At 36.9% G+C, this 24,682-nt stretch overlaps 5 protein-coding genes and 1 pseudogene across 9 annotated transcripts; all 6 read left to right on the plus strand.

The window, feature by feature from the left end:
- Nucleotides 1–3,918, plus strand: LOC113709680 (aminomethyltransferase, mitochondrial). 5 transcript variants are annotated; one of them, XM_027232515.2, is made up of 5 exons: nucleotides 1–263; nucleotides 413–497; nucleotides 1,243–1,820; nucleotides 2,557–2,675; nucleotides 3,230–3,918. In XM_027232515.2, the coding sequence occupies exons 3-5, from the start codon at nucleotides 1,263–1,265 to the stop codon at nucleotides 3,774–3,776; spliced, it is 1,224 nt and encodes a 407-aa protein (XP_027088316.1). In that variant the 5' UTR covers nucleotides 1–263; nucleotides 413–497; nucleotides 1,243–1,262; the 3' UTR covers nucleotides 3,777–3,918. The 5 variants fall into 5 exon arrangements, with proteins under 5 accessions (XP_027088316.1, XP_071921583.1, XP_027088319.1 ...); XM_072065482.1 differs by having other exon boundaries at nucleotides 142–263; nucleotides 1,229–1,820; XM_027232518.2 differs by having other exon boundaries at nucleotides 142–263; nucleotides 1,250–1,820.
- Nucleotides 3,919–4,388: 470 nt separating this feature from the next.
- Nucleotides 4,389–8,730, plus strand: LOC113709682 (peroxisomal membrane protein PMP22). Its single transcript, XM_027232519.2, has 7 exons — nucleotides 4,389–4,822; nucleotides 4,986–5,084; nucleotides 6,830–6,931; nucleotides 7,330–7,405; nucleotides 8,018–8,088; nucleotides 8,195–8,280; nucleotides 8,385–8,730. Exons 1-7 carry the CDS (start codon nucleotides 4,751–4,753, stop codon nucleotides 8,434–8,436), a joined length of 558 nt encoding a protein of 185 aa, XP_027088320.1. The 5' UTR covers nucleotides 4,389–4,750; the 3' UTR covers nucleotides 8,437–8,730.
- A 3,793-nt stretch (nucleotides 8,731–12,523) lies between these two features.
- Nucleotides 12,524–13,771, plus strand: LOC113710635 (probable F-box protein At4g22030). Its single transcript, XM_027233750.1, has one exon. The coding sequence runs from the start codon at nucleotides 12,524–12,526 to the stop codon at nucleotides 13,769–13,771; it is 1,248 nt and encodes a 415-aa protein (XP_027089551.1).
- A 1,197-nt stretch (nucleotides 13,772–14,968) lies between these two features.
- On the plus strand, nucleotides 14,969–16,278 carry LOC113710634 (probable F-box protein At4g22030; annotated as a pseudogene).
- Nucleotides 16,279–17,211: 933 nt separating this feature from the next.
- LOC113709268 (probable F-box protein At4g22030) lies at nucleotides 17,212–18,703 on the plus strand. The gene has a single exon (XM_027231992.2). The coding sequence runs from the start codon at nucleotides 17,287–17,289 to the stop codon at nucleotides 18,571–18,573; it is 1,287 nt and encodes a 428-aa protein (XP_027087793.1). The 5' UTR covers nucleotides 17,212–17,286; the 3' UTR covers nucleotides 18,574–18,703.
- A 3,161-nt stretch (nucleotides 18,704–21,864) lies between these two features.
- On the plus strand, nucleotides 21,865–24,631 carry LOC113709207 (uncharacterized). Its single transcript, XM_027231911.2, has 2 exons — nucleotides 21,865–22,363; nucleotides 23,699–24,631. Exons 1-2 carry the CDS (start codon nucleotides 22,081–22,083, stop codon nucleotides 24,070–24,072), a joined length of 657 nt encoding a protein of 218 aa, XP_027087712.1. The 5' UTR covers nucleotides 21,865–22,080; the 3' UTR covers nucleotides 24,073–24,631.
- The last annotated feature ends 51 nt before the right edge of the window (nucleotides 24,632–24,682 follow it).

Here is a 24,682-nt window from a genome sequence, read left to right on the forward strand (position 1 = left end):
ACAAGTGCAATACTCGAAAAGGATTTCTCTCCTCTCTTGTTACTGGTCTCTCACTATTCGAATTTCCAAGGTCTCAATTTCCTAGCTCGTCTCCAACCACCCCCAATCCAAACAATAGACTGAGAAAGAAAAGATATGGAGTATCCAAATTCCCACCACCACTCACTGGAGATGGGTCTCGATTTGGCACAGAAAGCCTCCTCCACCCACTACATCCCACCAAACTTCCTCATATTTTAGTCTCTCAATACCTATATAAACAGGTCCCATGTTACTGCTATCTCTTTATTTATTTCTTAGTTACATTACATGTACCCCTTTTAGTTTGAGATAAATCTTATAATATCCCCCACAAACATTCACATAAGGACAGTCTTTTCTCCATTTCCTTATGGGTATTTATATGTAACAGTCACAAGGCTACTACTCATCTGGGCTCTGAACTAAAAGAAAAAACAAGAAAAGATAAAGATCAGAGCTTTTAGCTTCCCAGAGCGGTGAGTATCATGAATCTCTGCACTTATTCTCTGTATTGCCATTGTCATGTTTTTGCATGCTTAAAAATGTGTCAAGTTTGTGTCTTTATTGCTTCATCTCATCTTCATGTTAACACGATTGGTTTTTTGGTACTTGCGTCAATGTTTGCTTCTGGGTTTTCGAGATCTATGTTGGCATGATTCTTGGAAATAGTATCTGTATTGGGATCTGGGATTGATGTTTTACATCCATATTTGCGTCCTCAAGTGTCAGCGGCAGTCTCTTTATTGTGGAATGCTGAGGTGAATGTTTTTTCAGGCTTAAATCACGTGGAGAGGTAAAGATTGGATTTTGATTAATGAGGGTCGGAATCCTATTAATCCGAGTTTCTTTTTGTTTGATGGTTAGGCACAGTCTAAATGAATTAGTTCACCCTCATGGTACACTTGTCAGCTGCACGAAATTTTGGGTTTTCCTTGGTTCGTTAATTGGCCTTTCAATTGTTCCCATACGCCATTCGACATTGTTAAGGTTATACGTAAACTTAATGATTGAAAGATATTAAGGAATATGATATTGCATACTTATCCACTGGATTTTGCTTCCCATTGGGATACCTTGATTATACTTATTTTTGGATCATATATCTGGCGGGAGATTGTAACTGGTAATCACAAAAGAAATCCGCTTTTTGTTTTGTTATTTGAATTTTTAAATGGTCAGTTATACTTGTATTGACTGACTATGATAGCGCTGTTGTTGTAGGAATCAGGATTTTAGCAAAGATGAGAGGAGGATTGTGGCAACTTGGTCAATCCATAACTCGCCGGCTGGTTCAGGCTGATAAAAAGACTATTGGTAGAAGATGCTTCGCATCAGAGGCTGATCTTAAGAAGACAGCTCTGTATGATTTCCATGTTGCCAATGGGGGAAAAATGGTTCCTTTTGCTGGTTGGAGTATGCCAATTCAATACAAGGATTCAATTATGGATTCCACAGTAAATTGTAGGGAAAATGGTAGCCTCTTTGATGTTTCCCATATGTGTGGCCTCAGCCTTAAGGGAAAGGACACGGTTCCATTTCTGGAAAAGCTTGTCATTGCTGATGTAGCTGGACTTGACCCTGGGACTGGAACTTTAACTGTATTCACCAATGAGAAGGGAGGCGCAATTGATGATTCAGTCATTACCAAGGTGACAAATGAGCATATATACCTGGTTGTAAATGCAGGATGCAGAGATAAGGATCTTGCGCACATTGAGGAGCACATGAAGTCATTCACATCAAAAGGTGGTAATGTGTCTTGGCACATCCATGATGAGCGGTCTCTACTTGCCCTTCAGGTAGGTTGTCACTGGCATCTAATGGTTCATTTTGTTCAGTTCTGTCACTAAGCATATTGCGTGATCTCTCACAGTTCATGAACTCTATTAGCAGAAGCATTCACACAATCTTCCTTAGTATTTTCTAGTCCCTTCTCATTAGCCCAATTACAGCAAGAAACGGATTGGGTGAAACAATTGTAAAGTGGTGAAGTATCATATGTTGAGAGCTTCTGCCACTATAGGTTACACCAATGGTTTTCCAGCAGATCCATGATTAGATTCATTGTGAACTGCTCGCTCTACTACCACCATTGTCCCTTGGCTGTTTGTTCTAATTTGAGATAGACATTTTTTTCCTCTTAATTTTTTTTATTTTCATTTTTCTTTTGCTTGAATGCATTGGTAAATTTGTTAGGCAAAATAAACATCAGCTTGGACTCTTTAACTGCTTTAGGCTATGAGCCTATGTAATTTGTAGTATTGTGTATTTACTGTTCCTCCTTTTACTTTTGTAGTTTGCAAGTGTCTCTCTCACTAGTGGCAAGATTTGTTACACCTTTCATTTTTCTCCTTGCCTTTTCATTTTCTCTTTTCCCTTTGCTTGTGAGCACAAGGTTGTGGCAGACAGGGTCTTGATCAGGAGATTCACCCTTCCACACAATACTTTGGTCCCTGTCATTTTAATTTTAAAGGGATATAGGTTTCAAAACATTCTTGTTTACTTGGTGGTGTTTCCTCAATATGTTCGGTGCAGGGTCCCCTTGCTACCCCAGTTCTTCAACACCTGACAAAAGATGATCTAAGCAAGCTTTACTTTGGGGAATTCCGGATCTTGGATATTAATGGGGCAACCTGCTTCCTCACAAGGACAGGGTATGCTGTTTCTTACTGTATCTCTTTGTGTCATTTCAGCATGCATCATATGGAAACTAAAAATAAGAACTTCTACTTGTTGAATATGAACCTAATTATTCCTTCATTTTGTTTTTTGCAGTTGATGTAATATAGAAACTCAGTACTTAAAAGCTGTTAGAACATAAGTTTACGAGTTATTTTTTGGGAGTGAGTTGTAAAATAGCTATCTAACCATTTAAAAGCTACTGAAAGTTGGTAGTTATACAGAAACAAGAAGGTGGAGTGAGGTTAAGTGATTAATATGAGTGCTGCATGCTTGATTCACCGTGTTTCCTTCTGCTGACCTGAGCTTAGAAATTTGAAAATTTTTGGTCATCGTCTTGTAATTACCAGTAAATTAGGTTGAATTTTAAAAGCAGCAGTAGTGTGGTACGACGAAGGTTAAAGTGAAAAACATCACAACGCTTGTGAAAGGAATAGTTTGCACTTTCTTCTCCTTTATTCCCACCGAACTCATGATTTGGCACGAGACTGAATATGAATTAATTAGTTGTATTGTCTCGAGTTCACAGGTATACCGGTGAAGATGGATTTGAAATTTCAGTTCCTTCAGAGAATGCTGTTGATCTTGCAAAAGCAATCCTGGAGAAGTCTGAAGGGAAGGTTAGATTGACAGGTTTAGGCGCCCGAGACAGTCTTCGGCTTGAGGCTGGGCTGTGCTTGTATGGCAATGACATGGAGCAGCACACCACACCCGTAGAGGCAGGACTCACCTGGGCTATAGGGAAAAGAAGAAGGGCAGAAGGAGGGTTTCTTGGCGCTGATGTGATACTTAAACAACTTGAAGAGGGTCCACGGGTCAGGCGAGTCGGACTTTTCTCATCCGGACCACCTGCCAGGAGTCACAGTGAGATTCAGAATGAGAAAGGTGACAATATTGGAGAAGTCACCAGTGGAGGATTTAGCCCCTGCCTTAAGAAGAACATAGCCATGGGGTATGTAAAATCTGGAAACCACAAGGCTGGAACCAAAGTAAAGATTGTGGTTCGAGGGAAGTCGTATGATGGAGCTGTTACAAAAATGCCTTTTGTACCTACAAAGTACTACAAGCCATCATAATTTCTTCTTTTAATACATCATCAACCTTCCAAGTTTTACAGTTGCCCCCTTCCCCTGTCCCTTTTGAACATCCCTTTGTGAACGCAGAATACTTACAGATGAATCTAATTCTGATCCTGGGATTATGGATGTTTATTTATCACTCTGCCTTAAATTGGCGAGGCTTTCTTTGTTTTCTCTTTAAAACAAGATGGACTATGCTTTATTGACGGCTAATTTATACAGTGGATGTCTTCAATATATATTTCAAGGAGGTAAAGGAAAGAAAACAGGTGCTGCAAGTGATTGAGTGTATTGGCACAATATCTAAGGTTGTCTCTGTAACTCGGATTAACCCTTGCTTCCATATCATATTAAGGATTAAATCACCTACAAACTGAATTGCTTCATTCCCAGGCAACTTATTTTCCTCACCTCATGTGCCTAAGGATTGATTGCGACCAACCTGTGTAATTTTCTCCCCCCACCTCATGGTACTTAAAATAGCTGGATACAATTTATGTAATTTGACCTAGTCCAGACCAAGCCCACCCCAAACTTGATACCAGAATATGCTTTTGGGTCATCAATCACAAAGTCACAATAACTTGAGATTCTTTTGCATAATCTCCTGGAGAATCCGCCACACCTAACTAAACTTTGTCCCCTCTGGCTCTCTTTCTATACACTTTCTTTTCCTAAGTTACCTAACAACATTGGTCCATCATTTTATGCCTTCTCATGCCCATTTACCTAACAACCCCATAGAGTCTCCCCTGTTCAAACTGTTGTAAACAAAATACGGTGCACGGGTATATAATTGTAGTGTGCATCTTGACCAAAGATATTTTCGTTGGAAAGTCTCTAACTCCGACCAATCTTAGAGAGGGCTAAACTATTACTGATTGATTGACTAGTACTTCGACTACAGTTTTCCTCGCTTTTCTCTCTCTCTTCCTCTTTCAATCAGGGTCCAGAGTAGAGAAAGAGAAAAGATGGGATCAGTTGCGAAAAAGAGTTTGGAACAGTATCTGTTTCAGCTTCAAAAGCACCCATTACGAACAAAGGTTTAATCTTCAACATCCCTTCATCTCTTCTTGATTTTTTTTTTTTTTTTGCAATTTATTGCATATTAGTATGTGAAGTTTCCTTCTTTATTTTTTTTTTAAAAAAAGTGTTGACTTTGATATGGGCTTAATCATTTTTCTTGGTTCTCCACTTTAAACTCAGGCGATCACTGCAGGAGTTTTATCAGCAGTGAGTGATATAGTGTCTCAAAAGCTCTCTGGTATTCAGAAGCTTCAACTCAGACGCCTTCTTCTCAAAGTGGTAATGTGTTGAACTATTCATTATAGCTGTTTTTCCTTTGACGCGATGGGTTATGTAGGTAATGAGACTGACTTAATTAAGGTCACATTTGATGGTCCTAAGCCCTTCAAGAAAAATGAAAATATGCAGTAGGAATATGTACGTGAAGTTGGCTGGTTGACTTTTTTCTTTTCTTTGGAGTGAAATTCAAATTTAAAATTTAAGAAGGGTAGGGAGAGGAAGGGGGATGCCAGAATGGGATGTTGAACATTGTTGTCATGTTGATGTTAGAAGGCCTCAACCACTTGGATTATTAGATCTTGCTCTCCTTTGGTTAGATAACTCGAACTTGGATCCCCTATCAATTCTAATACATGTTAGAAGATTTTCTTCTCTTATCTGGACTCAAGTTTTGAACCGTTATTAATATTGTTACTTTTGGTTTGGTTACTTGAATGAATCCTGAGGAAAATATATTTTTGAAGTGCTTGGTGAATTCCTTGAACTGTTCTCAATTTTAGGATGAATTCTATCTGCATTAACATATTGCTCTGTATTAGCTATGCTAACATCTTGGTGTCTGGATTTACATATCTAAAATTTTTAACCACCTAGCTTAGTTTGAGGGCATTTGCTCCTGCTTTTGGAGGTTTCAGAGTAAAATCATATTGTAAAAGCATATTACAAGCGGGCAGTTTTAAATTGGATGGCTTGTAAGTTTACCCTATGTTTTATTCCTAATCCTTTTTATGACTTGCTCTTAAACATAACTCTTGCAATCATCTGGACATACCTGCTGTTAATCCGATGCGTTTTTGTTCTGCACCAGTATTACATAAATTGTATGGACGTGTAAAATGTCTTTTATTAACCTCTTTTTCCATCATACTTTTAAGTTCTTAAAAGTAACTGACCTTTGATATCTCCATGAAGTTCATATTCTTAGGAAATTTTGGTGGTTTTCAAGAACTTTGGTTTTCCTTTGATACTTTCTCACGTTGGGAGTTTTATAGCATTTGCACTGTTAATTAGCTTAGTGTTAGTAAGAAACATGCTTATGGGAGCTGTGGATGCACATAAGATTGCTAAATCAATCTTTAGGAGATTAGTAGTTTGAAGGACATGCATTTTAGCGTGCGCTTAGAAAGTTGAACTTTTTTTAGTAGGATAAATCCATCTATATGGAATATCAAATATATACTTGAACACATAGTCCTTATCCTCAATGGCACAGCTAGTTGGCTGGAAAGAAACCCCTGGAAGATCTTCAGTTCATTTTCATCCATTCTCAATTTAAAGAAGCTGTTTCATTGTTGCCCATTGTGCAATTTCTGGTCCTTTTCCTGTAGTTGTATTTTATCAACTTTTAGAAGTCAGCTTTCAGAACAAATCCATCTTTTATTAAATTTTTATTCACCAACCTAGGAAAAATTAAATGTCTTGGTATTACTAGAGTAATTTACTATCAAATGACTTGACTCAACATTTGCATATTAATAATTTTTGGATACAAATACATTGTATGTTTCCCAGCCAACCCTGACTCTCAGATTCAAATTTCTCTATGTTCTTGATGTGACTTGGTTTCTGAAGCTTTGCTTTTCGCATCTTTGATGGAACTTGTGCTCGACTTGACAATATACTTGGAAATATGATCGTGCACATCTGAGCTTTGTTGAACTAAATTTACAAGTGAGCATCAGCATCCGCAGTGTTTCCTGTTGCACTAATTACTGATATCTCTTTTCTGATGTTCATCCAAGCAGATTTTTGGAGCTGCATATCTTGGACCACTGGGGCACTACTTTCACATGTTTCTGGATAAGCTTTTTAAAGGAAAGAAGGACACCAAAACGGTTGCCAAGAAGGTATAATCTGCCTCTGGACCTTTTCTTTTTCTTTGCCCCCCATTAACTTTATGGAGACATGGTTGATATAAAAAACTGAAAATTTGATATTCTCATAAATGATACAGCTGTGAAATTCCTGGTATTCCAGTGTGCACAAATAGTTCAGTCTGTTGAAAATAGTTATACTTCCCTCACTTTAATGTGCAAGTATGATCTTTAAGTGGTAATCTGGATAAGTGACTGGACTCTCTTACATTTTAACCTGACATGAATCATTACTGTTGTTGCTAACTTGCATTGGGCATGTTATCCATGACTGTCATATAATTAAGATTATTAGCAACATTGATGAAACAAAGGACAATGGCAAAATATACCTGTGTAACAAAATGTCGAATGCCCAAAATCTTTTTCAGGTCGTGCTGGAACAGGTTACTATTTCACCGTGGAACAACTTGTTTTTCATGATTTTCTATGGGTTGGCAATTGAGGGTAAGTTTGTAGTGTAACCTCTCAACTTGTTCTTAATTTGTTTGTCCTGCATTTACACCAAAAAGAAATGATTTGCTTCCAATGAGATGCCTACTTCTCCAAAGAAAATGTCAGGGATAACAAAGGAGACTTCTAGAAGTAAGATCCAATCTGCAGGGTCATTTCTGCCTTCATAAGATTAAATACTTCTGACAGCTCTTGGTTTTAGAAGTTATAGGATGGGCTCGCAACTGGTGTACTTGCATTGAGATAAGTGGAGCAATAGTTATAGGGATTTGTAGATGCAAGACTGTACAATTTGGGCTAAAAGTTTGAGTTACTATGTGAAACCTACCAAGCTTCAAATGATGGTGGGTTGGGGGTTATGTATGTTTGTTTGGAAACGCAACTTGTAAATTGAAGTTGACATAGTGGTAGCTTCTGTCACAACATTGTGTTTAGCTACACTCGAGCCAACAGCTGATGTTGGATAACTGCCATAATAATGTTGCTCGATCTTTTGCATCAATAGCTTGGCAATTTGTGGAAATCATTCTAAACTACTTGGCAGTGTTCTGGGTAGTGTTCCCCTCGAGTCTTAACATGCCATTTGCTACAATTCCAAATGCACAGGAAGACCTTGGATGCATGTGAAATCCAAAATCAAGAAGGAATATCCAACAGTGCAATATACTGCATGGACGGTATGCCATTTGCCTCGATAATCTTTCTGCAAATGCAGTTATATTATATGTCATCATTAAAAATGGCAAAGTGTGTGCAGAATGAACTGAACAAATGATTTTGCAGTTCTGGCCCGTGGTGGGATGGATAAATCACCAGTATCTACCACTGGAGTTGCGAGTTGTCTTCCAGAGTATGGTTGGATTATGCTGGTAATTCCTTTCTGTCGTCTACCTCTAATTTTGGGCATGGAATATGCTCTGTTGATTTGATTTCCATCACTATTTGGGGTGTTAATCCTGTTTTACCATTTTAGGGGAATATATTTGAATCTTCGAGCAAGGTCTTTGGCATTGACGAAAGGTTAAGCATATGGTTTAGGTCAGGGAGATTAATCTATGGAGCTTATTACTTTTGAGAGGAAACAAAAGGAATGTATCCTTGGACATCCTTGCATTGTTTGCTCTTTCCTTCATGTCGTCGCCCGTGTTCTTTCTTGCTTAACATTGATCATGTTAGCAAAAGTTGGCTAGCTTTTAATTGTGGAGTCATGGAGTACAAATGTGTTGAATCTATGTAGTCGTGTGTGTGGGATCAAGACTAAGAATTATTAGCTGTCTTCCGGTTATCAATGTGATATTTTCATAAGTTGATTCTCTAAAGGTTCTGTTTGATTATCCAATTCAGTACTTAAATATAATGAATTCAGATCTTAACATGTTCAAACGCATTTGATAACTAAAAATTGAACACCTAAATTAATTAAGTGGCACTAAATTTTCTAAGCAAAACTTATTTCTAAAAATAAGTTATTCATTTATCATTTAATATAATATACGTTCAAATGAATCAAATTTAGTACGTAACGATTTAATTGATTCAAATTTCAGTTTTTACTTCAGTTTTATCAAACGCATTCTAAGTCATCTTCATCAATTCTATTTGTCAACCCAAGGACGAAAAATGTATGACCACATCGAATTTGGAAGCATCTATTCTTATTCTTGGGTTGAAAAATTGTTCAATTTTCCAAATTATTGAACATCTTGAGTATTTTAGTGATTGCATGTCAGTCTAATCAAAATTCAAGCAACCTTAATTTGTTCATTCATGGTGTGTTGCAGTCTAGGTGCATTTTCATTGGAAAAATTCTTCTTGTCATTTCAATTATGAAAATTGCCATAATTCTAATTTGCTTTTTTAAGCATTATTGGGCTGAACGCAAATGATACAACAAAGTTGGGCGAGGCCTAATTCATTTTCCTACTCTAAATGGGCTAACTTAGTGACCCCCAGTCAGTCCCAGGTTTATACGTCCACGCACGCGTAACATTTTTTTTTCATTATCCTGTTCTATGCCATTAGGGCACAGGATGAAATGTGAGCCCTGTATTATTTTGCCTGAAAAAGTTAATCATGCAAAATTGTAAGCAATTTTACAGGACAGGGATAAGATCAAACTCTAACAGTAGGCCGAAACGCCTAACCCATCATCTTTTCTGTAAATTCATCCTGCTCTCTTATGGCACAAATAAAAAGAAAACTTTTATTTTATTTTGCAGTGTTTTTGAAAATAATCACTGCATGCAGAAGATGTAATCAGATTTGGATAGCACATTTAATCTAAATAATATTTCGTTTGCATCATAAACACATTTCCTAACTCACCTTGTTATATTTTTAATTATTTTTTTATTTCACATATATCACATCATAAAAATGTTATAATAATTATTTTAAATAATACTCTGTCTAAACAAATGTGTTCACAAAAAAAACATAAAAACTTTTTTGAATTGAGAAACTACAATGCAAACATAGACCTCGTCTCACGTGTACGTGGGGAGATGGCAAATGTCTTGACGACTGGTTGAGGAATTGAAATTGGTCAAGCATTGAATGTTTCGGGTCATGGTACCGGTCTCGTCTGGTGACCGCGATCAATTCAATTTGACCAACACACGACACGGGGTGAGATTTGAGACCATTTCACGCGCGCTCTTGGCCTCCAAGCTTCGCACTTCTTGGAACTTCAATTGCTGACACTGACCACGTCGACTGCCAATCTAATACGCCCTTGAAGATGCCAGTAAATCACAAACGCTCATACTTGGTAATCAAATATTGTGATCATACTGCAATCCATTGATATTATTATTATTATTATTATTATTGGTAATCAAATAGCATTTCAATAAATTCAAGAACATTTTGGAAATCTTTTCCTCATCAGTTGATCACCAACTGCTTTAGAGGTGCTCCTGACTTGGTTTTTTCTGAAACCCTCATTTGTTGCAATTGGAGTGGAGAGTCTGAATTATTGTCCAAGGGCTTTTCGTTTCACCTTCAAATTGAGTGTTAGAAGAACAAAAAAACATTAATGCTCAATAAAGAAATTCCAAACTAGCACTTAAGATTCCTGATATTATTTGTTCACCATTCGTTTTCTGGTCTGAATATGCCGTCATTCATCTTATACATGTTGGTTTGTTCACCATTGGTTTTCTGGTCTGAATGTGCCGTCATTCATCTTATACATTGAGTTATTTATTCATTTATTTTTTACTATGAAATTGAGACCACATAATCCACATCATCTTCGGATTACCTGAGGTAAAATTATTTGTTTAGTTAATGAATATAACAAACCATGGTGACGAATATGTTTACAAGGAGATTGTATTAGTTTTAATAGGGTCACAGGTGATAGCAAACAAAGAAAGTGGGATAAAATGTGAGATAAAAATTAAAGAGGAATTCACGTAGGAATTTAATGTTTTGAAAATTGGATTGGACCGGCCGGTTCGACCGATCAAACCAGGAATTGGCCAAGTTTTCGATTTGATTCACTATTAGTGTTGATTTATCATAAAAATTGATAAAAATTGCAAAAAATCAGTCGGACTGTTTTACCCGAATTGACCCATGAATTGCAGTTTTTCATTTTTCTCATTTTTAAAAAAAATGAACCTATAGTTTTAAACATAAAACTCATATGTTGAATCTTCTGTTCTCACCCTCAAACTCAAAGATTACCATTTTCTTTTGTAGTTCTATTAGATTTTGTTTAATTTCAAAAGTTTCAATACATTTTGTTTAATTTCAGAATATGGTTGTGATTTGTGTAGGATTTAAAATTTTTTCCTAGTAGGTACAAATTGAGATGAATTTATTTGTTTGAATTTACAATTTTAAAATTTATTTGTGTTTAAAAATATTTAACTTTTTATAAGGTGACGTGTTAAATTGGTCCATGGGATATCTTATTTTGTACACAAGTGTGTGTACACACACACACACACATATATATATATATATAATCATCGAACCAGGATTGAATTGGTCCGATCAATTGAATCTCAATCTGATCACTTCACCGGTTCAATTAACGATTCGGGTTTCAAAACAATGCTTAGCATGAGATCTTCTCTCACTTCCCACCCATTTCCTATCCCATGTTTCATTATCTTGCCATTTCTCTTTAGAAAGAATCATATTCTTTTTTTTTTCGGTTTCTTTAAGTTCCAATAACTAATTTCAAGGTAAAAAATAAAATATTAAACCAACACAATAAAATAGAAAATTATAAAATACAACGGAACATTTTCATAAATTCTATTTTTCTCCACTTTTTTTAGTTTGTTAGCATCTTACTGCAATTTTTTTACCTTGCTAGTAGTTATTAGAATTGAGGGAAAAAAAGAATTAATCAAATGTTTGTGAAGGTCAAATAACAATGTGACAAAAGGTGGCATAGAGAGTTGGATAAGAAGTGGGACACAAGATCTTTTGCGTCATTTTACTTTCTTTCTTTTTTTTTTTATTTTGCATTTTTAGTCTGGAGTATAATTCAAGAATGGACTTAATTTACATTTGTCACTTAATAACTCTAGGGGTGGATATATGAATTTTTTTTATTGCTAATAGATCGAGAAATTTATTCTTCAACTGCCGTAACATATTTTGCATGGCAATAATCATCATAACTAAATAGACTAGCCATGCCACTGTCTTGGTAATAAGAAATAGTCTTGCCCTGTCTCCTTGCCTCGCGGGCTGTTTCAAAACGGCATACTAGTATAAAAAAAGTTATAATTTGTGACTTTATTTTGGTAGTTTTACGTTGAAAGTCAATCAAGCAACCAATTATCAGAGGGAGAGATCCAACCTTAGAAACAGTCTAACAACGATGAATCAATTCAAAGGTTGAACTTTATTACTGCATGTCCCTCTTACGTACTGTTCTCTATCTATATATACGTACGCCACCTTCAATCCTCTCCATATCACAACATATTTTTGTACTACTTCACAGTTCAAAATCTCCATATTCTCAATTCATAGACACATTAATTGTAGTCAGATATCCCTAACTAAGCCTTCAATCTTCAGGCGATTTTAATTGTCTAATAGATTCAATTTATCTATAAGAGTTCCTTTAGAATCACCAATTACATGGCAACCCTTCAATCTTCAGCCTTATTGCAATATTCATCACCTAAAATATGCAGAGAACGCACCATCTCAGCGATTCTTGGTATCCCAAAATCAAGGACTAGTAATATCCCCCTCCACAATCTCCAACAAGCTGGACCATTGGTGAAGGAGATGGAGTTGGCTAGAGGTTTCATTGGCCACAAAAAATTTACAAAGAAAAATGATGAAAATGAACTAGCGGATTCATTAGTGATGAAAAAGCTTTATGCAGTGTTGGAAGCAGTTGCAGATAGAGTGGAAATGCATAAGAATATTGGAGAGCAGCGAGACAACTGGAACAGCCTACTTTTGACGTCTATCAATGCAATTACTCTTGCAGCTTCAACAATGTCCGGTATTGCGGCCACAACTGCGGTTAGTGCCGGCACTCCCTTGGCGGCTTTGAAGCTATCTTCCACGATGATGTTTCTCGCAGCAACCGGGATGTTGTTCATAATGAACAAAATCCAACCATCACAACTAGCAGAAGAACAGCGAAATGCTGCAAGATTGTTCCAGCAGCTGCAAAAGCAAATCGAAACAACGATAGCTATAGGCAAACCTACAGATGATTATGTAGAGGAAGCAATGGAGAGAGTTTTGGCACTTGACAAGGCCTATCCACTTCCTCTCCTTGGTGTCATGCTCGACAAATTCCCATCTAAAGTAGACCCAGCAGTTTGGTGGCCTCAACAAGCAAAAGAGTCCGCCCACAAGACGGGTTCGAAAGCGAATGGCTGGAACTCGAAGCTCGAGAAGGAAATGAGATCGATTGTGGAGGTTATAAGGAGAAGAGATAAAGCAGACTATTTGAGCTTGGGTGGAAAAGCCTTGAAGCTGAACAAATTGTTAGCCATAGGGGGTCCTTTATTAACAGGGCTAGCAGTCGTCGGCTCTGCTTTTGTGGGTTCTTCTTCTCAAATTGGTTTCTTGGCAGCCATGCTTGGAGTTGTGGGCGGTTCATTGGCAAGCATTGTAAACACGTTAGAGCATGGAGTACAAGTTGGAATGGTGTTTGAGATGTACAGGAGCAATGCCGGTTTCTTTAAACTCATGGAAGAATCTATAGAGTCTAACTTGATGGAGAGACGGGAACATGGTGAATTGTTTGAGATGAAGGTGGCATTGCAATTAGGGAGGAGCGTATCAGAGCTGAGAGATCTCGCAGCTTCTCCAGAAAACAAAGAAGAAGGTGCTAAGGAGGAGTTTGCAAGCAAACTTTTCTGATAGGTTGTTTGTCAAAATTTGACAAACTCCTGTAAATTTATCCTGTACACACATGAATAGCAAACGTAATCTGTATATTTTCTGACTTGGATTACTAATATCAAATGTGGTAAAAAAATTTTTAATTCTTTACATATCTGAATAGGAAATGTAATCTGTATAATTTTTTGACTAGAATTATTAATCAAATGTGGTGATTCTTTTAATTCTTTCTAATTGTTAATTTTGAGTTGTTGGCATGAATTGCTTCAGTTCAAACAAGATACAACCAGATGTCTCATTTTTATTTTCGTTTTGCATCGACTTTCTCAGGTTATTGGTTTATCCTATTGTCATTGTCGGGTTTCCTTCCTGTAATTAATATATATTTCAAGTCACTGTGACATCGTACGATTTGACCAAAACAACTCGGAGACCATTTCACTCTTCGTCTTAGGCTGCATGCATCTTGAAACTTGAATTACCTTCTGATTGAGTGTCCTTTCGAAACCAAAATTAAATTCATATTCGGACCTACTTGATAAAGAAAAATGATACCGATTACGTTGAATAATGTTGTTAGAAAATTTAAGTGATTCTTGAATATTCCACATGAATCAAAAGTCAGCCAGTAAATCGTACCTAACTATTTTATAAACGAATACCAGGTTAATCAACAAGAGTATTTTGTATGGCACTTGTTGCATCCTTGGGATGGTGTTCTGAGATATGCATCACTATTTCTTTCTTTTGATGAAATACTGAAAAGACTTGTAATCCCATTAAAATAATGTTGCAGGATAACAATCGAATGGTCTTGCCTCGTGGGTAGGCTGTTTCAAAGTTTTCATATACTAAAATACTAATACTAGTTGCTTTCTCTCGTATTATGGTTACACTCAATCCAAGCGGCTCAATCCATTCATTAGGGAGTCTTTCAATGAGGAGAAGTAGTCTAAACAACGTTCAACCAATTCTATTGTAACAGCTTATTGTGCTACAATATATCTGCTCTTATGTCCATTGTCCTCTACAAAGACTACAATTACATGTATCAAAGTATCAAACACCACCTTCCATCCTGCTTCAAACTCAATCATGATATCTATTGTCTGATTTCAGTCATCTACTTAAAATTGTTCACCCCGATTCAAATCAACAAAAATACTGCATTGGATTGGGTTGGACAGCCACAAGAGGTTTGCATTAGAACAAACAATGGCATCTCTTCAAGCTTCGGCTTTTATATTCCACTCAACATCTCCCTGTCCTTTGTTCAGGCTTCACAAGAAGCGAACACTAAAGGCGATTCTTGATCAAGTCCCTCAACCGGGGTCATCAAACGGCCGCAATGGACGATCGGGGGCGGCGAAGCTGGCCAGGGACTTTATGTCTTTGATCACTGCAACTACTCATGATCAGAAACATGAGGCCAGCTCCAATAATAACAGAAAATTGAACAACATCCATGCTGATGCTGATGGCACTGATGATACTATGATAGTAATGGCAAAGCTCTATGTAATTTTGGAGGCAGTTGCAGATAGAGTGGTGATGCACAAAATATTGGCAAGCAGAGAGAAAATTGGAACAGCCTACTTGTGGCATCCATCAATGCAATAACTCTTGCTGCTGTAACAATGTCTGCTATTGCTGCAACAAGTGCGGATGGTGCCGGTGCTCCTGTTACAGCCTTAAAACTGTCGTCTACTATTATGTTTGTTGCAGCAACTGGGATGCTGTCGATAATGAATAAAATCCAACCATCCCAACTTGCAGAAGAGCAACGAAATGCTGCAAGATTATTTCAACAGTTGCATAATCAAGTCCAAATACTTATAAACATTGGAAATCCTAGTGAAAATGATGTGAAGGAAACAATAGAGAAAGTTTTAGCTGTTGATAAGGCATTTCCGCTTCCTCTCCTTGGTGTCATGCTTGAAAAATTCCCATGTATGGTAGCACCAGCAGTTTGGTGGCTTCGACAGCAGCCAGGGCAAGCTGAGGAGCTGACCACTAAGATGGAATGTTCCAATGGCTGGAACGTAAAACTCGAGAAGGAAATGGAAACAATTCTTGAGGTTATAAGGAGAAAAGATAAAGCAGAATATCTGAGGCTGGGCGGAAAAGCCTTGAAACTGAACAAAGTGTTGGCTATAAGTGGTCCTGTATTAACAGGGCTAGCAGCCATTGGTTCTGCTTTTACGGGATCTCCTTCTCATGGGTTTTGGGCAGCTATGCTAGGAGTTGTAGGTGGTGCGTTGGCAAGCATTGTTAACACAGTAGAGCATGGAGGACAAGTTGGAATGGTTGTCGAGATGTACAGGACCAATGCTGGTTTCTTTCAACTCATGGAACAAACTATAGAATCTAATATGATGAATAAACAGGAAAACGGTGAATTATTTGAAATGAAGGTGGCTTTGCAATTAGGAAGGAGCCTATCAGATCTTAGAGATCTTGCATCTTCCTCTTCTTCTTCCAATGGAGAAGAGCATGTCGAGGAGTTTGCTTGCAAACTTTTCTGAAGTTTTGCGAACTTGTGCGTTAGACTAAGATAACATATCATTTTTTAGGTAATAGACATTTGTTGTAGTTGAAAAATGGTTTTAGAATGGAAGTCACGTATTCGTCATACTCACATGCTCAGCTTTTACAACGCTGGATATTTCTGGACTCGGTTCTTGGTTTTGAATATGTCCTCAGGTTGAACAGTATGAGATAGCCCTAAGGGCTTCATTTATTTAGAAAAATTTAAATGTGGGTGAATTCGGTTTCAATCACTACCATGTGTTAGAACATATTTTTGGACCATAGGTTGTCCACCAACAAAGTCGATGTGAGGGTTCTTACATATCGTCCACCAATATAACTCTCACATTAACAGTTGTATCCAAATTCGAACATATATTTTATGAGAAACTGGTTGACCCTTATCAATTGAATCAACTTATATTGGTACTGCAAATATGTGTTTTAAGACAAATGCGGAAAGTCAAAAGTTTGAAGATTAATAAGGGATTTCTTTTTCTTTTTTTTTTGGTTTGAAAGTAAACGCTAGAGAGTACAAATTTATTTTGATGTCTAAGTTGAGATTACGCAAACAATCTAAAAACCTGATTTTATAAAAGTTGTGTTTGAGTTGTATGATCATGTATCCCACAGTTGGTGGGTTGTCCACTTCCTCTCCCTTGCCTCTTTGCCCAATTGGATTTTCAAATCCATATTTCTTGGATTTATAATTTTGAGAATCAATCGATTCAGCAGCCAATTGGTGGCCTGAGGTCATTGGTTCAGTGACTTGGTCTAAATGTCTAATAAACCAAAGACCAGAAACAGTCTAAACAAAGAACCGATTCAAAGGTTGAACTTTAGGAGTACATTCAAACCCTTCATTGTCAACAGCCCCCTCTATATATACCATATTGGCATATTCCATCTTCTCCACCCCTTTGTATCATATCATTTCAAGTTTTCAACAAATACAATTCTCAAAAAAACACTTTGCAACCTCTTCTTCAATCACAACCACAAATATGTCAACACTTAACTCTTCTGGCATCCTACACTCATCTCCTTATTCTGCAGTATCCCCCAGTCTATGCAAGAAAGGCACATTTATGTCTATCTCAAAATCACGGACTACAAATATTCCCCTCCCAAATCTCCAAACTAGAGTTTTTGGAGATGAGCTGGAGTTGGGCAGAGATTTGATAATCAAATCTTTGACTGGTACCCTTCTCAAGAAACAGGCAAACACCATTAGAACTGGCAGAGACAGTGCTGATGAATCAGCTGATTCATTGGTGCTGGCAAAGTTATACGCCATCTTGGAGGCAGTTGCGGATAGAGTGGAGATGCATAAAAATATTGGGGAGCAGAGAAAAAACTGGAACAGCCTACTTTTGTCGTCCATTAATACAATTACTCTTGCTGCCGCAACGATGTCGGGAGTTGCAGCCACAACTGCTGTTGGCAGTGCTCCTGTGGCAGCCTTAAAGATGTCCTCTACTCTAATGTTTCTTGCAGCAACTGGAATGCTATTGATAATGAATAAGATTCAACCCTCCCAACTTGTAGAGGAGCAAAGAAGTGCTACAAGATTGTTCCAGCAGTTGCATAATGAAGTCCAAACGGTTATAAGTATAGGTCATCCCACAGACAAGGATGTAAAGGAAGCAATGGAGAAAGTTTTGGCACTTGACAAGGCCTATCCACTTCCTCTCCTTGGTGTCATGCTCGAAAAATTCCCATCTAAAGTAGAACCTGCAGTTTGGTGGCCTCAACAGGCAAACGATTCCTCCCACAAGACGGGTTCGAAATCGAATGGCTGGAGCTCGAAGCTTGAGAAGGAAATGAGATCAATTGTTGAAGTTCTAAGGATTAAGGATGAAGCAGAATATCTAAGGCTGGGTGGGAAAGCCTTAAAGTTTAACAAATTGTTAGCCATAAGTGGTCCGTTTTTGACTGGCATTGCTGCCATTGGTTCTGCTTTTGTGGGCTCTTCTTCTCATATTGGTTTCTTGGCGGCCATGCTTGGAGTCGTGGGCGGCGCATTGGCAAGCATCGTCAACACATTCGAGCATGGAGGACAAATTGGAATGGTGTTTGAGATGTACAGGAGCAATGCCGGGTTCTTTAAACTTATGGAGGAATCCATAGAATCCAATATGATGGAGAGACGAGAAAATGGTGAATTATTCGAAATGAAGGTAGCTTTGCAACTAGGAAGGAGCTTATCCGAGCTCAGAGATCTTGCATCTGCTTCTTCTTCTTCAAACGAAGTTGAAGATGTCAATGAGTTTGGTAGCAAGCTATTTTGATAGATCAGGATTTTCTTAGCCGGACGAACTCGAGTCAATGATTGTGTGTATATACTTGTATAACTGACTTTTTTTTAATCTGTAATTCTTTTGACCAGATTTATTACATTCAATTATTATTTTCTTTTAAGTATGTTGATTCTGGGTATAGATATAAGTAATTGGTTTAGAATTTGAAATGGTCACTCCATTCTCCACAAAAAAAAAAAAAAAAAAAAAAAGATAGAGAAATGTTCTTCATATTCAAAACAAACTTCAAGTGCTGCCTTGAGTTATTTTTATTTTCCTTTTTCATGGACATCAATATGAAAATATCTGATGATCATAAATCTCTGAACTCAACTATATATGAGATATCAAGAAGTTAAATTGAAAACAGCAACTTCTTAATAATTTTCTTATGAAATACTTTTCCACATTATTTGTCAAATCTCCTATCCAATTTAATTTGCAACATCAATACTTATGTGGGGTCCTAGGCAGCTTGAAACTTTTCAGCTAATGTGGGACGGTGCTATTCAATTATATTGTGAATTGTGAAGTTAAACATCAAGAAGTTAAACTTTTCATCAATACTTCTTTTGTTTATTCATCTCTGCTAGTTCTAATTTTCTTATGATTATCTATTGTAGCAATCATCCATCTTGTTGAAAGTGCGTTTGTGTACATTTGAAGACAACTTTTTAGATTCCATCTCTAAAGAGCTCTCAATCTCCCATCCTCTTTTCTAAGAATTTTGATCTATTTTAATTATATGAAATACATTAAATGCTTCCATTACATACATATATACTATATACATTTATTAATTACCACCATCTTTTGAAAATAATTTAAGTTCCACTGGATGTTCCACAGCAGGGTGCAATTTATTGACCTGCTTCCACGCCAATTGAGAAAGAATCTCAAAAGCTTCAAGAAAAGTTGCAAATTATTGAGCTCTAGACATCAACTATCCCTTGCAGTAGGGCAAATGATGATGAGGGCAAAACGAAGGTGCCCGGAGGGGAAGGGAAGTGGGACGGGGAGATGGGCAATTGCATGGTAATAAAGATACGAATGGTTGCCAGTTGCTTAAGTTTGAGGATCGTAAAAACCAAGGATTATCTTATCTTATCTTATTTGAAGCAATAATTAAGGACCAACCACCATGCAAAATCTCTAACGCATCCAACGTGTTAATAACTTAATATTGTACTAAAATAAAATGAGCTATAAAACACAAAGCATAACTTGGTAGATTACCCAACAAATCAAAAATTAATGCAACCAAATGGAGAAAGGTAAACCAAGCAATCTATCAAACTTGAACTGATCAACCAAAATCCATCTGACTTTGGACTGCTTTAGCTGTTGGGTAGGTAATTCTAAAGTCTAACCCTTTATGTGCTGTCATTATCATAAAGCGTACGAAATATGCAATGTAATTAGGGTCGAAAGATGAACCAAATTACTCGATATTCGAATGAAGTTCGACTTGATAAGAGCTCGTTCAAACTTGATTCGCTAATTAGTCAAATCAAGTTTAAACAATATTTTCTATTCGATAACTTTCAAATTCGAAAGAAAAAATTCGTTCAAACTCGAATATTCAATAACTAAATAAATCAAATTTGAACAAAATTTCAAAATTGAGGGTGTGAACCGGTGATGTTGACGTTGATGTTGGCTTATAGCATTAAGAAACTCCCAAATATATCCTATCGTGTTAAAGAAAGAAGACTTCCTGAACCTGCATTCTTTAATTCGAGGACAATGCCATTTTTATATTGTTAATGAATACACTCACGATAACTGATGATGACAACCATATGCAGTTGCATGTGAAAGTAAAATGAATTCTCTGATTGCAAGAAATTTCCAATTCTACGTTGCCAAAAGTGAACAGCTGTGTGAACACTCTTTATCTGCAAATTCCACCATGCGTGTATCAAGGCGTAAAGAGAAATGATCTATGTGTAGTCAAATACAGCAATGGTAAGAATATCTTCTCTTGAAAGGGCTATACATACTACTGTCATCTGAAATACAAATTTGCACCTAAAATGAAACCGAACATCAAAGTTTCCCCTTATATTTCATATGGAAAAAAAATTGCCTCAAAATTATTAATTGGAGCAAAATCGACAAGGGTTTTAACTTAACCCTTAAACTAGCTAGTAAAGAAGCCACATATCGAAGGAAAGAGAGCACTTTTGCACATCCTTCACACGAGTAATGCCTTTCCATGCCTAGTAACTTGTTCAATAATTTCTCACACTTTATCCCAGGTTGTGCGCAAACTATTGGCCAAGAATAGCCATGTACATTTTTTTCTTTCATTCGAGCAAGTCTTTTCTTACCCTAGAATTGAAATTTTTGAGAGAAGGAATAAGGAAAAGGAAAAAAAATAAAACAGCTAAAGGAAAAAGAAAAAAGAAAAAACTAGACGCAAAAATAATACTACTAAAGAAATTATGTGTAGAGTAGGGATGGCAGCGTAGCGGATTTGAGGCGGGGGATCCCACCCCACTGCCCATTAATTTCCCTCACCCCCGCTCCGCCGTGCTTCCCCCGCGGGGCTAATAAAAATTTGTTATATAATTTTATTATAATCAAATTTTAATAAATAATCAAGTATTTAAATATTAACACATTGCAAAGTTATTATCCGTTGTAATTTCACAATTGAAACTCATAAAAACAATCAAACAAAAGTTATTTGAATATAATCTAACATGACGAAACAAATACAACTAAAGTAGTCAAGTTTTTACTTTTGATACAAATATAATCACTAAATCATTATTGTACTTGTGCCAAAAGTGATTGTATTTGTGCCAAAAGTGAAAACTTGACTACTTTAATTATATTTATTTCATCATGTTGGATTGTATTCAAATAATTTTTGTTTGATTGTTTTTGTAAGTTTCTATTGTGAAATTATAATGAATAATAATTTAATGATGTGTTGATATTTTAGTACTTAATTATTTACTAAAATTTAATTTTAATAAAATTATATAATAAATTTTTACTAACTCCCACGAGGAAAGAGGGGCGGGGCGGGGCGGAGCAGGGGAGTGGAGTGCGAGAGACAGGGGACGGGCACCCCGCTCCAACTCCGCCCCATTGCCATCCTTAGGAACATTATACAGGGTTAATAAAATGCCTATCAAAAAGTTGAGGCGGATAAAGTTCAACTCACCCAAAAGTTGATAGAGGTTTAGAGTAATTAAAAAAGTTCCAAGGTAGCAGTTGCCAAATACAAACCTACTACTTGTCTTTAATTCTCAAGAGGCACACATCACTATGATGACCAAACACCAAAAGCCAATAGAGCTTCCATCTTCTTCCTCCCCTGCTGATGTCCATCTCTCTTCCTCTTTTTGAATAATTCTTCTGATTCAATCCTTAAGAAATCCTTGAATCCAAATCACTTAACAAATCCCTTCATTCATATGATCTAAAGTCGAGAAAAAAGTTGAAAAAAGAAAGAGAAGAAAGAACAAGGAGAAGGGGAAAAAGATGATTCGATTACTGTTTAGTTTGATATTCGCAGAGATGGCCTTGATCGTGATCTTCGTCTTTAAAACCCCCTTGAGGAAGTTGGTGATAATGGGCATCGATCGGGTCAAAAGGGGTCGCGGTCCAACCGTAGTCAAGGCTGTTGCCGGGACCCTTTTTGTGGTTATGATGTCCAGCGGCTACAATGCGGTGGCGATCCACAACCGTTGGTCTCAAGATGCCGATATAAATCCGACGGATCAGATTCTTTTTGCGAACTACCTACTTGAAGCCTCTCTTATGGGTAAATTTACCTTACAACCTTGCAATATGCATACCTGTGTAGGGTGTATGCTGTAGAATTTTGGTAACGAAGGGAAAGCGATTGTGAATTTGACTCTGAGGAAAAAATAATGAAGTGTTACTCAAGTAAGAAGGTGGTAATGTTGGGTTGTAGATTTCGCCAGGGAACTTGTGAACATGTTACTATCTTTATATAATGGTCTCATGTTTTTGTTATGCAATGCTTTCTGATTTCTGATAATGTGATTTTTCCCCTTTTATCACTATAAAAATGTGATCTTGTTCGTATTAGTTTTTATGACCTCAAATTTTTAAGAGTAAGGATTATACTTGATCATCTGGTGTGTGATGGTGTTGAAGTTGGATAAATCAAATCTGCTGTTGGCTGCGGTCTTTCTATTTTTTTCTTTATCTTTTTAATTCTTTTCGGCCTCATATGATATATTTGTGCTGAGTGTCTTAATCAAGTGATTTAGTGTGTGCTAGTGCTCTGCGATGATTACTTAGTATTTGGTTATAGTGGTGGGATTAAGATGTGAAGCTTAAGAAAAGGTTGGAAGAAGAGCAGGGGAATTACATGTCAGGCCTTTTAGGATGGCCTCTGACTTAAACAAACACTAATCATGCAGGGAAAAAGAAAAGAAGGTAAATTTAGTATGCTTTTCTTGGGAGGCCTAGCCAGGATGCAGAACTTTCCTCTTTACTAAATCCATTGTAAGTTTATAAAACACGTCTGCTTCTGAAGTTTTTTTAATTGTATAATTACATGCATTAAGTTGCTATATAATTCAAGTCATGCTGTTGTAGGAAAAACACGAGTCACGAGTTGTTAAACATTATGAGGTAAGCTATCAGATCTACGCACAAAGCTATGATGATATTTGCATAAATCGAGGTCATTTATGATTCATAAATCCAACTTCTGAGGCTTATCTTTGACTTTTCAATTTCCATGGTAGATTGAGATGCATTGTACTTGATAAGATTTCCTCAGAACTCCTATGTGTTTTCTACAAGTTGGAAGGACTAGTAATCCTTGGTTCTTTTATGTGTGAATTACAATTCTCCAGTTCACAAACTTTTGTTGCTTTTTGAAGCTGCATGATTGTAAATTTGAAAGTTGACTTTTTCTTTCCTGAACTTGTTAAAACCCCAATAAACACAGACATACTAGCCAATGTAATTTTTTTTAAGGTAGAATCAGAATAAATGTGAGGATTGCAATTCGCTTTATATTTGCTGCACCTCCTGTAATTTTCAGGCAGCGTTCCAATTTTCAACTGGCTTTTTTTTCTGGTCTTGATGTGTACTTAAATTATCCATGTTTTTGCTGCAGGGTTTTCCCTTTTCCTTGCATTCATGATTGACAGGCTACACCATTATATCAGAGAACTGCGGATACGAAGGAAAAGTATGGAAGCTGGAAAGAAACAAAACCGGATTTCTGATGATGGGAAGAATGGTGACTTTAAAGCATTGGAAGAAGAATCAGCTGCATTGCGGGCAAAGGTTAAGAACTTGGAAGCAGAGCTTGATGAAAAGACTAAAGAAGCAAGTAGTGCTGAAGCCAATAAATTGGCTTTGAAAAAGCAATCAGAAGGTTTTCTCCTTGAATATGACCGGTTGCTTGAGGAAAATCAAAGCCTTCGAAGTCAGTTGCAATCCTTGGATAGGAGAATCTCACACTCAGATAGCAAGAAGATTATGTAACAAACAATGACTAAAGCTATTCCTTGAGTATCTAATAGTTTCTACATTTCTTACAGCTTTTTGCTATAGGTTCCCTGACACTTGAAAAAGCCGGGAGACAGGTTGAAAGGGGAAGACATTGAATGAGTTGGATCTTTGGTGTTGTCACATTAGCTAATTTTTCTAGACAAATGAGTCAGTACTGGTTGCGTTCTTTCTTTCTGAAAGACTGATTCATTGTTTTGTATTGCTCTTAGTTAGACTTGAGAAAATTTGATCACTATGGCAAGAAAGCTAGGATTCAAGACTTTGTCATGGGTCCTATTTCACAAATTGGATTAGGCGTGACAATACGACCAGGAATTGAGAATTCTGTTGGTATTGATAATCTTCTTCTCTTTGGATTTTCTGATTGGAAATTCTGGATTGATTCTATTTGATATCTGAATGGAAAACAATGAAGGGAGATAACTGGTGTATCTACCATGTTATTCCCTTGACCAGATGTCTTAATGTAATCCAATTTTATATAACGTCTGTTAAGCTAGGCAACAACTGACATTGCTGATTCCCCTGGAAATCACGATTTTTTGTCTTCCTGATTATATGTGCATATTGATTGCGGTTGCGC

Source organism: Coffea arabica, chromosome 9e (assembly GCF_036785885.1).
Source record: "Coffea arabica cultivar ET-39 chromosome 9e, Coffea Arabica ET-39 HiFi, whole genome shotgun sequence".
Classification (NCBI taxonomy): Eukaryota; Viridiplantae; Streptophyta; class Magnoliopsida; order Gentianales; family Rubiaceae; genus Coffea; species Coffea arabica.

What these genes read in the sequence shown, in the direction of transcription:
- LOC113709680 (XM_027232515.2), top strand. Translation starts at nt 1,263, where the DNA reads ATGAGAGGAGGATTGTGGCAACTTGGTCAATCCATAACTCGCCGGCTG. An exon ending in GGTCTCTACTTGCCCTTCAG is followed by an intron (nt 1,821 to 2,556) that starts GTAGGTTGTCAC and finishes TGTTCGGTGCAG; the next exon opens with GGTCCCCTTGCTACCCCAGT. An exon ending in TGCTTCCTCACAAGGACAGG is followed by an intron (nt 2,676 to 3,229) that starts GTATGCTGTTTC and finishes TCGAGTTCACAG; the next exon opens with GTATACCGGTGAAGATGGAT.
- LOC113709682 (XM_027232519.2), top strand. Translation starts at nt 4,751, where the DNA reads ATGGGATCAGTTGCGAAAAAGAGTTTGGAACAGTATCTGTTTCAGCTT. An exon ending in GACGCCTTCTTCTCAAAGTG is followed by an intron (nt 5,085 to 6,829) that starts GTAATGTGTTGA and finishes TCATCCAAGCAG; the next exon opens with ATTTTTGGAGCTGCATATCT. An exon ending in CCAAAACGGTTGCCAAGAAG is followed by an intron (nt 6,932 to 7,329) that starts GTATAATCTGCC and finishes AATCTTTTTCAG; the next exon opens with GTCGTGCTGGAACAGGTTAC.
- LOC113710635 (XM_027233750.1), top strand. Translation starts at nt 12,524, where the DNA reads ATGGCAACCCTTCAATCTTCAGCCTTATTGCAATATTCATCACCTAAA.
- LOC113709268 (XM_027231992.2), top strand. Translation starts at nt 17,287, where the DNA reads ATGTCAACACTTAACTCTTCTGGCATCCTACACTCATCTCCTTATTCT.
- LOC113709207 (XM_027231911.2), top strand. Translation starts at nt 22,081, where the DNA reads ATGATTCGATTACTGTTTAGTTTGATATTCGCAGAGATGGCCTTGATC. An exon ending in ACTTGAAGCCTCTCTTATGG is followed by an intron (nt 22,364 to 23,698) that starts GTAAATTTACCT and finishes TTTTTGCTGCAG; the next exon opens with GGTTTTCCCTTTTCCTTGCA.